The sequence below is a fragment of the Cyclopterus lumpus genome, chromosome 7 (assembly GCF_009769545.1).
Source record: "Cyclopterus lumpus isolate fCycLum1 chromosome 7, fCycLum1.pri, whole genome shotgun sequence".
NCBI lineage: Eukaryota > Metazoa > Chordata > Actinopteri > Perciformes > Cyclopteridae > Cyclopterus > Cyclopterus lumpus.
In genome coordinates, this window is record NC_046972.1 from 6,154,855 (window position 1) to 6,167,601 (window position 12,747).

The following is a 12,747-nucleotide window of genomic DNA, read 5'->3' on the forward strand; positions in this document are numbered from 1 at the left end:
TAAGCAGCCACTGGAAGCTAAGATGACCACCGGATGTCAGGAAAACCCTGCAAACAAATCCAAATGAAATCACTGGATAACGTGAGTGATGTCCCGCTTGAACCTGCAATGAATGGCTTCTCGGTAACGTGCAGGGACTACAGCTGCAGGACCAGACGGTGAATGTCTGACATGAACAGTCAAACACGGGCTGAACACATGTTCCCTGTCAGGCGTCAGACACAGAGTTTCTGTGGGAAGTTGTACACAAAGAGGAGCAGGGAGGTCTATATGTATATATGTTTTATGAACAGAGCAGCGAGAGTGCAATCGGAATAGCTTTAGAGTCTGTCTTGGTTTTTTTTTTTCTCGATTTCTTTTTCATCATCTTGAAAAAAAGAGACTATTATCAGATGGCTTTACTCCCGTCTTTATTCCATGATTCTCGCCACGAGGGCATTTACATTGCTTCCGTGTCTGAGAAACTGTGTTCATCTGGTCCTCGTTGAACTGCCATGAACAAACTGCCTATAGCAACCCACTGCATTTGCATAAGAAAATTGCTTTTTCAATTTCGTTTTTTCTGCACATTTCAGAATTATCTTGGAGCCATTAGACCGTCGCAAGTCGATTCATTTTGCAAAACAAGGTGTGTTGTGTCACTCTCAACGCAAGTCTGTTTTAGGCATCGAACCGTGGCTTCGCAGGCTGCATATTAGGCATCGATGCAAGTATAGCGCTGCGGCAGTTTTAAATGCGTTCGTCTTGCATAATATGCCATTTTATTTCCAATCGACAATAATAGTCGGTTCTCCGTACTCTACGCTTCCAGACTAGCCAGATGGAAAGTTTAGTCCACGTCCCAGGATGAAACAGCGGAGGCAGAAGAGCTTCAGCGATCGGACGGCGTTTAGTTGGCTGACAGTCTGCCAGATGGCCCTCTGCTTTGTGGTGTCAAGTCCAAACAGGAGAGGTGGTTTCACACCTGGTTTTATCCCTGTGTATTTAACTGGAATGTCAGATGGTTCAATGCCCTGTGGAGCCTCTCCCACTCCCCCCCCCCTCTCTACAGCTTTCTCTTTTAGTCAGAAAGTCTGCAGTTTGTCAACTGCGTGAGAAACGATTGGGTGCATTGTGGCAGACCCATGCAGACTACCCCACCCCCCCACCCCTCTTTTTATCTCTATGTCTCTCACACCCAAATATGCTTTCTGTGTCCCAATAAATTAAAAAAGCCAGCCTTATGGTCCATGAGGTTTTCCACCACCATCAGTATCTGTCCTATTGGAATGGATTGTCACAGATAAGGCTGAGTGGAGACAAGATAAAGGAGTGTCAGTGAGGAACCCCATGTAGACTGTCTCTGCTTCATTACAGATAAGGACCCAGATAAAAAGAATCCCCTCACTTCCTCATGCCACACACAGTGGCTGTATGTTGCCTGGAGTGGATTTAATGTTGCCACACAAGCACATATTAAGATGAGAGTATAGGCTCAAGGTCATATAGAGTTTTCCCCAAGATTGGGGCTGAAAAATGGTCAATGTCAAATGCAACATCAATCATTGTGTTTTTAACCAGCTGTGAAGGGTTCACAGGCCATACCGACGGCGGGGCAGCAGAGAACGATGGCGGGCCGGCTTCCATTACTCTCTGTTGGTTACAAGACCTCTCCATCCATCTGCTCCCCCGCTCCCCGCCCGGGCTCCTGCTCGCTTCTGCGGACAGGCCACAATTTTCTAATGGTTCATTCGTTCATTCATTTCCAGCACGCCCTCTTGGCAGGCGCTCGCCAGAGTCCATTAGCAAATGAGTCCACTGCGCTGCTGCAGATGAACGGAAAAAGCTGCCTGCCTCCGAGTGATTGGGTCGCCACCGTGGAGCTGGTTTTGTAGTTGTTAGACGTGCAATGAGACTCCTTCCATCCACCACAAAAATGACAATTCACTAAGACAGTAGTAGAAGTGATGAGTAACGTCGCCATGGAAACACCAACACCACTTCAAACCTGAGGCGCCAGTATTCACTGTGATGCTGCCTGATTAAGGACCTTTTGATGCACAGTCAGGAACTCGGTGTCAGAGAGGATCCTCATCTCCATAAGCCGGCCTTAGGTTTCCCTGCCCTGTGATTCATCGATTAGTGCTTGATCTATACGTCCCACCGAGGGCAGGAAACACGATCAATGGGCTGACTCTGTAGGGGTATGTGTGTGTGTGTGTGTGTGTGTGTGTGCGTGTAGCTGCCCTTCCCAAGTCAGGGAGCTGGGCTCCGTGCCAGAAGACAAACTAAGCACCGTGACAAGAAAGTGCAGCATCATCGTGCCTTTCCCCTTCTGCACACTCGGTTGAACCCAAAATGTCTGCCCAGGCTGCATTAGCTAATTAGTTTGCACATTTTCAGCTGATTCCCTTCGTCAGCCCGACGATGACATCGTTCAATTCTGCCGCAACCATAGTGTTTGGACCTGCCATGTGCCCATCCAGAAGATTTGTATTTACTTATTGAGACGTTGGAGATTCAGACACATCAGTGATCATCTCCTCTTCGACCAAACATCCGACAGACTCCTGGTGGTACCATTGTTGGTGCTACCATAGCTATCCATATAGGCATTGTGTTGTGGTTGTGCTTTGTGCTCTATTCATGTTGAATGGGATGACTGGGAGACCTCCTGTTATCACGACTCCAAGATGGCAAACATCCATTGTAAGCCTAAATCTCACCATACAGAGGATGTGTAGATTAGCTATTTTATACAATGTGACATGATTAATAAGAGCAGGTGCAAATAAATAGTGCATGGCCCATACTATTGATTAGCTGAATGGCATATAACTGCCAGCTAGGGAGGGGGGGGGGGGGGGGGGGGGGGGGGTCACCTGTGTGAATGGTGGGCAATTGTAGCTATGAGCTAGCTACATTATCTTGTAATATGAACTGTACAACATAAAATATTGCGGCTGAGATCTGTTGGTCAAAAGCTTGAAAAAGTAAAAAATATTCTATTTATATGTGTGTTTTTTGCTGTGAACCTGGCTTGTAACCACATTAAGCTTGGTGCTCTATTAGCACTAAGTTAATTAAATAAGTATATACTGTGTGACACAAAGCATTATTCTTTTTTGCTATTAATATGTGGTATCTTTCTTCTTTTTTTTGTTTTTAAGGAGAACACCAACTTGTCCATTTATTGTACGTAGTCATCATCCTTCAATAACTAAATTTGTCGTCAAAGCAACAATCAGATACAGCTACAGTTGGACACCTAAATGGCAGCAAATCCAGAAATTGTCGGACTACCATCACCGTAGTGCTCCTAAGTTCCCAGAGTCGTCTTCTTTGGACCTGGGTCTGACCCCGGACACATCCACAGGCGCGTTGCCCGATGCAGGGTGTATACATTAAGGCCAGGATGCAGCTCTGGGCTGTGGACCAGGTAGGGGATGAGAGCCGCCTCCAGCGTCTAGAAGCAGATGTTACTTTATGAATCCTTGCCCAGGAATCTGTGACTCATACCAAATCCCTAAATTAGGGGGGGGGGGAATGAGAGAGGGAGAGAACATACGCCGGCAGAAGGTAAATCATGATGAAGTGCGTGACAGAGGGAGGGAATGACGAAGGTGATAAGGATTACCCGATGGATGGACGGTAGAGGAAAAAGGCGGGTGAAGGAGTGACTGCAGGAGTGAGCTTGCTTTTCTTCAGGCGCCGTCGTAAGTGTGTGTGTGTCAGAGAGGGGGAGGGGGGGGGGGGGGGGGGGGGGAATAAACAGGAGCTACGGCAGAGAAACCAAAGCCTCGGACTGATGAAAGTGCTCACACAACATCCTGTCTGTCACTTAGCAGAGGAGGCCGGGCTGCCTGTTAGGACAAGAGCGCTTTGTGGCTGTGAGTGAGTGTGCGCGCGAGTTGCATTTGTGGTACTCAAGTGTTTTTTTTTTATTGTGTGTGTCGAAGTCAAGTGACGTATAATAAGGGCATTCAACCGAAAAAGGACATCAACTTTGCCAAGCATGCTGCACTGCCTCAAGCTTCATTCATACAGTGTATTCAAAAGATCTGAAATCCTGGGAGGAAGGCTTTTTAAGTTTCTGAATATGTTATTTTATATTATTGGAGAACAGGGGTCAACAGAATAAAAGCTCAGCAGTTTCCTAATTTAATGAACACATTCATTGTCGGTTTGTCTGTGAATGTTTCAAGGTGATTGAGGTCTGCTCGTCCTCTATAAGCAGCTACAGCTTCTAAAGCTCTCAGAGTGAACGAAATAGAGGTCAATTAAAGGTTATTTCTACTTCAAACCAGATGCTCATTTCATGGTGTTATTCTTCATGGTAAGTGTTGGTCTATAGAAGCTTGTTCATGAGCAGGTTTAGTGCAGATACAGTTTTAGTTTAGGGTTCATCATCAGACTCGATTGGAACTGCTGCTCTGGTCATTGACGGTAAACAATTCAGAGTTTAATTTCCCACGGGGTCACAGTGAGAATGCAACCTGCCGAATTCACATTATAACTGTTGTTTCGGGGAGGAAGCTAATGCGTTTTGGTAAATGCTTTCATGGTGGAGTGCTAAAATGTTTTTCTCTTTGTTGATCGCATTGGATTGTTTGTTCTTCTTTTTTGTTGTTGCCTGAATGTAGTTAGACTACCGGGAGTGTGGTAACTGCAGAATGGAATACATCCATTATACAACTTTCAGCTCTTTACGTTGCCACTGGTTTCCCAAGTATCAAACCAGTCTTCATCCATTTTATGTGTCCAGAAATTGACCTTATGCTTCCCCTTTTGCATGAGACCCACCCACAGCAGCCCAAAGGAGCACCTGGGAACCACTAGTGCATCTGAGTCACTAAAGGAGTGAGGGGGAAATGTTTTCTTACCAGAGGAAACATCCATCACACCATATGACCTCCAACTGACTGTGATGTAAAAGAACACAGTGATTATGGTTCATTTCGATGATGAAAATTCTTTTGACATTCAGGGCCTAATTTCCGGCAGCTGAAAAATAGAAGGGTGCGGGGTCTAATTGGCATGTCTGCACTGTGGTAAATGTCACTGTTCAGAGCTCCACCCAGATCCAACATGTTCCCCTCAGTTTTACACAATGTCTCCCCCCTGAGGCTGAAGATTATTTACAAGAGAAGAGAAAAAAAAGAAAAGAAACAGCCACATATACTGCTAACTTATTTAATGCCAGTATATTTAGTATTCTTATGCAGAAACTGAGTGCCATTTACTTTGTACACTTATTGCATGTTTGTAATACTCAAACATGTTGCTTATGACATGGTTGGTGTTGTCATTACATATGATGAATGTGGACTGGTGATGTCGTTTCAATTAATTCTCACCTCTTCTGAATCCTTGACACGTGGCAGATTCCAGTAATTGAGGTACCTGCAAATATCTGTCAGATTTTGAGTAATCAGGTATGATGCTTTTGAACATAACAGTTTGTTATTTCTATATTCATTATTATTGTTTGTGAAAGTCTCATATGATGCTTTTTTTTTTTTTTAAATGGATGACATTCAGAAGACAGCAAACTAAGAACTATATTCACTATAGTGAATAATTGCTCATACATATGACAGTAACACTTTGGACTTGGGCTTGTTTGTATATGTTGTATTTGTATTTGTGCCTCACTTCGTTGCACATCAGCTTCTTCTGTCCCTGTCTAAGTTTAGGTCTTAATGCAACATAGAGACACGTGATTATTAGCAGGGCAAAATTGGGGGGTTGAAAAAAAGCCCACCCGCAGGTCAATTTGACCAGTTCATCGATTCCTCCGACTCTCAGGTGGCCTGTGTTGGCTGTGTGTTCTGATCACACACACGTGCGCGCGCACACACGTACACGCACGCAGTAGTATAGAGTGATGGAGCCTTTGCTCAAGGAGGTGAACTTACACGTCCAGTCCGTAAAGTGGTCCGCATTAGACTTGAACTGGGCCACAATGGTTCCCAAGTCCCCACAGACTGAGCTGCTGTCTGCACATTTTAAAAGAGGGCTTCGGGCATAATATAGCTTTTAAGATGAATTATTAGTTGCGCTTCAAACATGCATATTCCCAAACAGATTAATATTAAACAGTGACCAGTTATCGTAATTGACGAGTCTGTCTGGCGTAAAAAAAAAAGGGTATATAAGAATTGACACTTTAAGGTGGTGCTATGAGTTAACTTTCATACAAATTACGTGAGTCGAGCGCACAGCATTCCTCTTTGGAAGTATGCGCATGTCTCTCTCTGGAATGCATTGGAATAAAAGCGTAAAGTATTAAAAACACTAAATGTTCCAGCGAGGAAGCGTCTCCACAAAAAACTGTACATTTGCTCAAGGACATCTGTGCTGCATGCGTGCAGCGCTGCGCAGCAGGCTACTCGGACGCAACACAGCGCTCGTGAAGTTCCAAATGCGTACCTCGACTGTTGGAGAGGAGACAAGTTAACATAGCGGTGCTAAAGCTTGGCTAGCGTTTCTCTGTGCTGGCTCGTTGGTCGTACAATGAGAGGCGTTGTGCAAGAGCCGAATAGCAATTAAGTGGCCAACAGAATATAATAACAGAAACACGTAAGTGGTTCAAAGCGCAGTTGCTGTCGTAGCTTCAAACTAACGTAACGTTAACACTTTGCGACAGCAGGTAGCTTAACGTTAGCGACCGTTAGCTAAACAAAAAACAGCATGATAACACTCACGAGGCTCTGAATTAGCCTGTAACGTGCCTCATGGCATAACGTCACGCCGCTTAGACGTGTCAGTGTTGCACGAACTCTTGGTATTGTACAGAGTCTCATGTGTCTAGTCTCGTGTGGTGTCTATGTTTGGTACGTTGCCGAGTTATTTAACAATAGTTTCTGAAGCTAACCAGACATGCTAGCTAGCTAGCTCCAACGTCAGTTAACAACAACATTGACCCACGTAAACAACTCGGGACAGGTATACTTTCTTTCCGAGTTCGGTTTTCAAGCTTGTTTCTCTGTTTTTTTGTTGCATTTTACTTTGACACGCCATAACGTTTCAGTGAAGGTGTCAATACTAGATTATTTATCTCTTTGCAGATCAGGCCGTCCAAATGGTGATCATGTCGGGCACAGCCACTGTGCTGCAACAGTTTGTCAGCGGGCTGAAGAATCGAAATGAAGACACCAGAGCAAAATCTGCCAAAGAGCTGCAGCACTACGTGACCACAGAACTCCGAGAGGTAAACACCAAACGATGGATGTAATGGAGACCTGTCATGAGGATGTGATTGCATGTACTGGTGTTGCCCAACCAGAGCTGGAGAGTGATCAGCTGTTTTCTACACCGATTCAGGAGTGGATATGAAGATTGATCAAGTCACCAATTATGCTTTTTCAATATGCAATTCCACAGTTAAGCCAAGATGAGGCCACTACATTCTACGATGAGTTAAACCACCACATATTCGAGCTGGTATCCAGCTCTGATGTGAACGAGAAGAAAGGAGGGATTCTCGCCATCGGTAAGCCGTAAACATTGACATGCCAGATATACTTTATTAAGTTTACTTTCAACTTTTGATTTGCCTACAATCTGTTGGAATTCTCTCGAGATAAGTGACTGTCCTGGATGCATGTCACATAAAGATGTGTAAAACACTGAAACACTATATTACTGGGACTCGATCTTTTGTTCCAGTGAGTCTGATCGGAGTCGAGGGAGGCAATGCCACCAGGATCAGCCGCTTTGCCAATTACCTGCGCAACCTGCTTCCGTCCAGCGACCCTGTGGTGATGGAGATGGCCTCCAAAGCCATGGGCCACCTGTCGATGGCAGGGGACACCTTTACTGCGGAGTATGTGGAGTTTGAGGTCAAGAGGGCCCTTGAGTGGCTGGGAGCAGACAGAAATGAGGGCAGACGCCATGCCTCAGTAAGTGACTCACAGACGGCCGTTGCTGTGTGGTTTGTTGTTGAAATACCGCCACTTCTCGGTGGTGTTTACAGTATGTGTGGTGGAGATGAGGGCTTAGGAAAGTTGGACTCAAGATTGTCCTGTTGCCTTTTTTGTTTTTTACTTTGTAAAGCAGTGCTATGCACAATATGGTCAAGCTTTCCCTGGATGGAGAACACACTCATTGCTGTTTAGGAGACTGTATTGAATTTTGCTAGTAAAGGAGGAAATGACCCACTTATTATTTATTTAATACATATACATGATTTTTGCATATAAATGACACAATTGCTCTCTGGCCTTGTTTGTCTTATCTGCGATTATTCAGTCTGTTATAAACACCCTTCTCCAAGGGAAGTAATGGAATAGAAAAACAGATCTAATCAAAGTTAGGCTTTTTTTTTAATGCACTTATGCTAATCATATGAGTTGTCATAATCACACACAAAAAAAGATTTCCGGAGTACTTTTTATTTACGTGGCACAATTTCATCCAGTCCCTTTTAATCTCTCACACTCTTCACCACATCGTCTTTGAGTTGATTGTGTGATGGTGAATGGACACATCATTATATCTACTAAATATAACATTGTTTTGATTAACACATTTAAGATGATGTTTGAGCAGCATGGTTAGAAGGGATATTGGTTGCCAAGCTTGCTTTAAAGAAGTTGAAGGTCACTCTAAGACAATTTCTTGAAAGGTGCGACAGTACACACATCATTTATTTCCAGTAGTATTTCTTTTTATTATTCTAAGGTTTGAACTCTATTAATATATTAATGACTGGTGGAGAGTGGTGTCTCAAAGCACAATATTGACATATATCCTTTTTCACTGAAAAGAAATAAACCCAACACAAAGGCGATCAATGACGAGCTTTGAAATGTCCTCCTGTCTTCCCCAGGTGTTGGTGTTGAGGGAGCTGGCTGTGAGCGCACCCACCTTCTTCTTTCAGCAAGTACAGCCCTTCTTCGACAACATCTTTTACGCAGTATGGGACCCCAAGCAGGCCATCCGAGAAGGGGCTGTATCTGCACTGCGAGCCTGCCTCATCCTCACCACGCAGAGGGAGACCAAGGAAATGCAAAAACCACAGTGGTACAAAGTAAGGCTTTTCGCTGTCTCGAAGTCACGTCCCTACTCGTGTTTGCCAGTGTTTTAAAGCCAATGTCCACGTGAAAGGCAACCCAAGTGTTTGTCCTTTCTGTCACAGCAAACCTTCGAGGAGGCAGAGAAAGGCTTCGATGAGACTTTGGCCAAAGAGAAGGGGATGAATCGCGACGACAGGGTCCACGGAGCTCTCCTGATCCTGAATGAGCTGGTTCGCATCAGCAGCATGGAGGGAGAGGTGAGGGCTGCGTTCACTGTGAGGAACATTCCCGCGTCCACAAAAGCGAAACCTTCACCCCACCGCCTTGTCTCTCGTGACAGCGCATGCGAGAGGAGATGGAGGAGATCACGCAGCAGCAGCTGGTCCATGACAAGTACTGCAAGGAGATGATGGGATTCGGAGCCAAGCCCCGACACATCACGCCCTTCACCAGCTTCCAGTCGGTGCAGCCGCAGCAGTCGAACGCCCTGCTGGGCCTGCTGGGCTACAGCACCCCTCAGGGCTTCCTCAGCTTCGGGGCCACTCCGGCACCCGCCAAGAGCTCGCTGGTCGAGAGTCGATACTGCCGCGAGCTGATGGAGGAACGATTTGACCAGGTAGGTCTCGCCGAAAGAGCGCTGGCTTTTCCCGAGAAAAGTTGTTTCGGTAGGTGCTTGATCTGACAATTATTGTGTTGATACATTGATAAGTTGTGGGCTTATGGAGTCTATACCGTGCCATTGCATTTTTTTGTATTTCACAAAGTATCTGAGTGATGGAAGTAAATTACTTTTTTTGTAACGATAAAGTTCTCACAATTGTGCCAAAATGAGGCCTGTAAAACTTATAAAGCCCCCCAACACAAAATGAGAAGCTTGCTAAACGGTAATGGCTCTGATGTCAATTAAGTATGAATTTACTTTTATATTATTTATCAAAAGCACTTTAAGGCATATCAGCCCTCGCATCGCTACACTTTTACCTGATTGTATTTATGTGCCAACTCAATAAAAACAAAAACGCAGAAATGACATTCAGAAAAGAATCGTACCTGAAGGTGGTAAAATCCGTTTCCCACTCTTCTCCAGCTTTTCTCTTCCATAAGTCGCTGCAGTGAATGATGCTCAAGATGTGTTCATTGAATGATGGCGTGTTTTTGACCGTAATGTATGGTGACTTTGCATCACATCATTTGATGTTCGCTGTTATTTTGTCCACTTCTGTCGGTTTGGGATGATATGATTGCTCATCGAGACCGTAGTCTGCGGCTGTTGGAACGATTGCTTAGACAGGGGCTGAGCTGACTTATATATGTACGCTCTGGAGAATGGGCTTCTAAGTCTTAGATTACCTACTTAATGCAAAGGTGATCTGGGAGAAAAAGTAGTCCAAAGTATCATTGACACCAAATTGAAATACGTTTTCGTTTTAACAATCAAATTTGTTTTTTCCCCTGCTCTATATATCCAGGAGTTTCATCTAACACTGCTACTAAGCCCCCAAAGCACTGCAGGAAAAGAGTATGTGTGTCAGGTCAACAACAGAAGGTAAACAGAAGGTAAATCCTAGTCGACTCAAGCTTTTGTCATGTGCTTTTCTCCAGGTGTGTCGGTGGGTACTGAAATACAAGACCAGTAAAAACCCTCTAATCCAGATGACCATCCTCAACCTGCTTCCTCGCCTGGCTGCCTTCAAGCCACATACTTTTACAGGTGGGACGAGTTAATGTTTGAAAGTGATCCAAGATCCACTTGAACCCTTTAATGGAGTAACACGCGGCCGACGCGTTCTCTCCTGCCGCTATAGCTGCCGGGCTTTTTGGGGGTTATTGACGAGAAGGGCAAAGAGATAATAATAATAATAATCCATTTAATTTATATAGCGCTTTTCAAGATACTCAAAGACACTTTACATTATACACCGTAGACACAGCTACGGGGAGCAATGCAGGGTTAAGTGTCTTGCTCAAGGACAAATCGACTAGGGCGGGGATTGAACTGCCAACCCCTTGAATGAAAGACGGGCATGCTAACCACTGACCCATAGTCGCCCTGATCGTAACCGATACCTCGTTGGCTCCTCGGACCTAATGTTAACCAGCTCTGCTGTGATAAACTGCCTACTCCCCACACTCCCAGTCAGGTGATGCATTTGTTGCAGCCCAGACATATCGGTGTTTTTAACTATTTGCGCCGCGGTTCTCCCATCCTCTGTGCAGACCAGTACCTGTCGGACACCATGGGCTACCTGCTGGCCTGTCTGAAGAAGGAGAAGGAGAGGACAGCAGCTTTCCAGGCTCTCGGACTGCTGGTAGTGGCAGTCAGGGTAGAAATCCAGCAGTACCTCACGAAGATCCTTGAGATCATCAAGGCCGCCCTGCCGCCGAAGGATTTTGCCCACAAGTCAGTAATTTAATACAGGACACGATGGCTCTGGCAGCTTGTATTCTCTGCATACTGTACATTATATTGCTTCATATTGAGATATTGATCTGTTTGATTTGTCATGTTTTATTCAGTTGTTCTTTAATGGTTATTGCCGTCCTCCGCGGTAGACCTGCTTTAAAATAGTTTTGGGAGACTTGCTATGAGCTCGTGTTTTTCTCCTTGTGTGCAGGAGGCAGAAGACCATGCAGGTGGACGCCACAGTGTTCACCTGCATCAGCATGCTTTCCAGAGCCATGGGTCCCAGCATCCAACCCGACATCAAGGAGCTGCTGGAGCCTATGCTGGCTGTGGGCCTCAGGTAGGACAGATTGGCCTCACCACTATGCTGGATGATGGAACTCACGACGACTGTTCCTCCAAGTGACTGGGTTTAAATCCAAACTTTGTCTCGTATGACTTGTTCAGTTGTGTCCACAGTTCCACGTGTTGACAAACACAACCACAACACACTTCCTTGTCCTCGTCTTCAGATGACAGCTTTGATGATATTGGGTTTTTGTTTGTCCCGGTCGTCTAGTCCGGCGCTGACGGCGGTGCTGTACGACCTGAGCCGTCAGATCCCCCAGCTGAAGAAGGACATCCAGGACGGCCTGCTGAAGATGCTCTCCCTGGTGTTGATGCACAAGCCTCTGCGTCACCCCGGCATGCCCAAAGGCCTGGCTCACCAGCTGGCCTCGCCAAGCCTCACAAACATCCCCGAGGCCAGCGACGTAGGCAGCATCACACTTGCCCTGCGTACACTGGGCAGCTTTGAGTTTGAAGGTAAGAACCTTTGCATGAGCAGGACTATCCTTTCGTTGGTTTTATGCTTGTTTCTTAAGAAACGCAGGGAAGGGAAATCCACAGATTGAAAGAACATGTCCAGACCCCCAACACACCAAACTCCAGTGATCTTTGTCAATAGTAAGAAAAAAAAAATCATGATTTTAAAATATGGGCATCACAGCCCTTAAAAAAACCCATAAAGCATGAGGAGAAATAACAGATGGAAATGATTCCTCGGTTCCTCTCAGTGGAGTTGGAAACAAAAAAGTTTGGAGGCATAAACCATCAGGTGTGGGGGGGGGGGAGCACATAGTCAGTAAGAAATGATTAAGTGAACCTCAGTCATGGCTGGAGTGGTTGTGTTGAATGGTACGCCCAGCTGTGTTCTGGGCCCATGGAGTTTTGAGGCTGCATACCACAGGATCATACAGCAGCCCAGGGTAAAACAATTACTTCTCAGTCTTGTGTTGTCATCCCCGTGGTGGCTTTGCCTTTTAGCTGAAACAGTAAGCCGTGGTGGTCGCCCTGCACAACTGG

At 45.4% G+C, this 12,747-nt stretch overlaps 1 protein-coding gene across 3 annotated transcripts in view; it reads left to right on the forward strand.

Moving 5' to 3' along the window:
* The first annotated feature begins 6,399 nt into the window (after positions 1 to 6,399).
* Positions 6,400 to 12,747, forward strand: part of mtor (mechanistic target of rapamycin kinase) — a 73,887-nt gene continuing 67,539 nt past the window's right edge. Inside the window, exons 1-11 of one of the 3 annotated variants that reach the window (XM_034536616.1) lie at positions 6,400 to 6,561; positions 7,050 to 7,192; positions 7,366 to 7,474; positions 7,651 to 7,883; positions 8,813 to 9,013; positions 9,122 to 9,256; positions 9,340 to 9,615; positions 10,602 to 10,710; positions 11,217 to 11,400; positions 11,615 to 11,743; positions 11,963 to 12,207. In XM_034536616.1, the coding sequence (XP_034392507.1) occupies positions 7,064 to 7,192; positions 7,366 to 7,474; positions 7,651 to 7,883; positions 8,813 to 9,013; positions 9,122 to 9,256; positions 9,340 to 9,615; positions 10,602 to 10,710; positions 11,217 to 11,400; positions 11,615 to 11,743; positions 11,963 to 12,207 (1,750 nt within the window). In that variant the 5' untranslated portion in view covers positions 6,400 to 6,561; positions 7,050 to 7,063. Of the gene's footprint in view, positions 6,562 to 6,641; positions 6,928 to 7,049; positions 7,193 to 7,365; positions 7,475 to 7,650; positions 7,884 to 8,812; positions 9,014 to 9,121; positions 9,257 to 9,339; positions 9,616 to 10,601; positions 10,711 to 11,216; positions 11,401 to 11,614; positions 11,744 to 11,962; positions 12,208 to 12,747 lie in introns of those variants that run through there. The other 2 variants (XM_034536617.1, XM_034536615.1) reach the window with 2 other exon arrangements.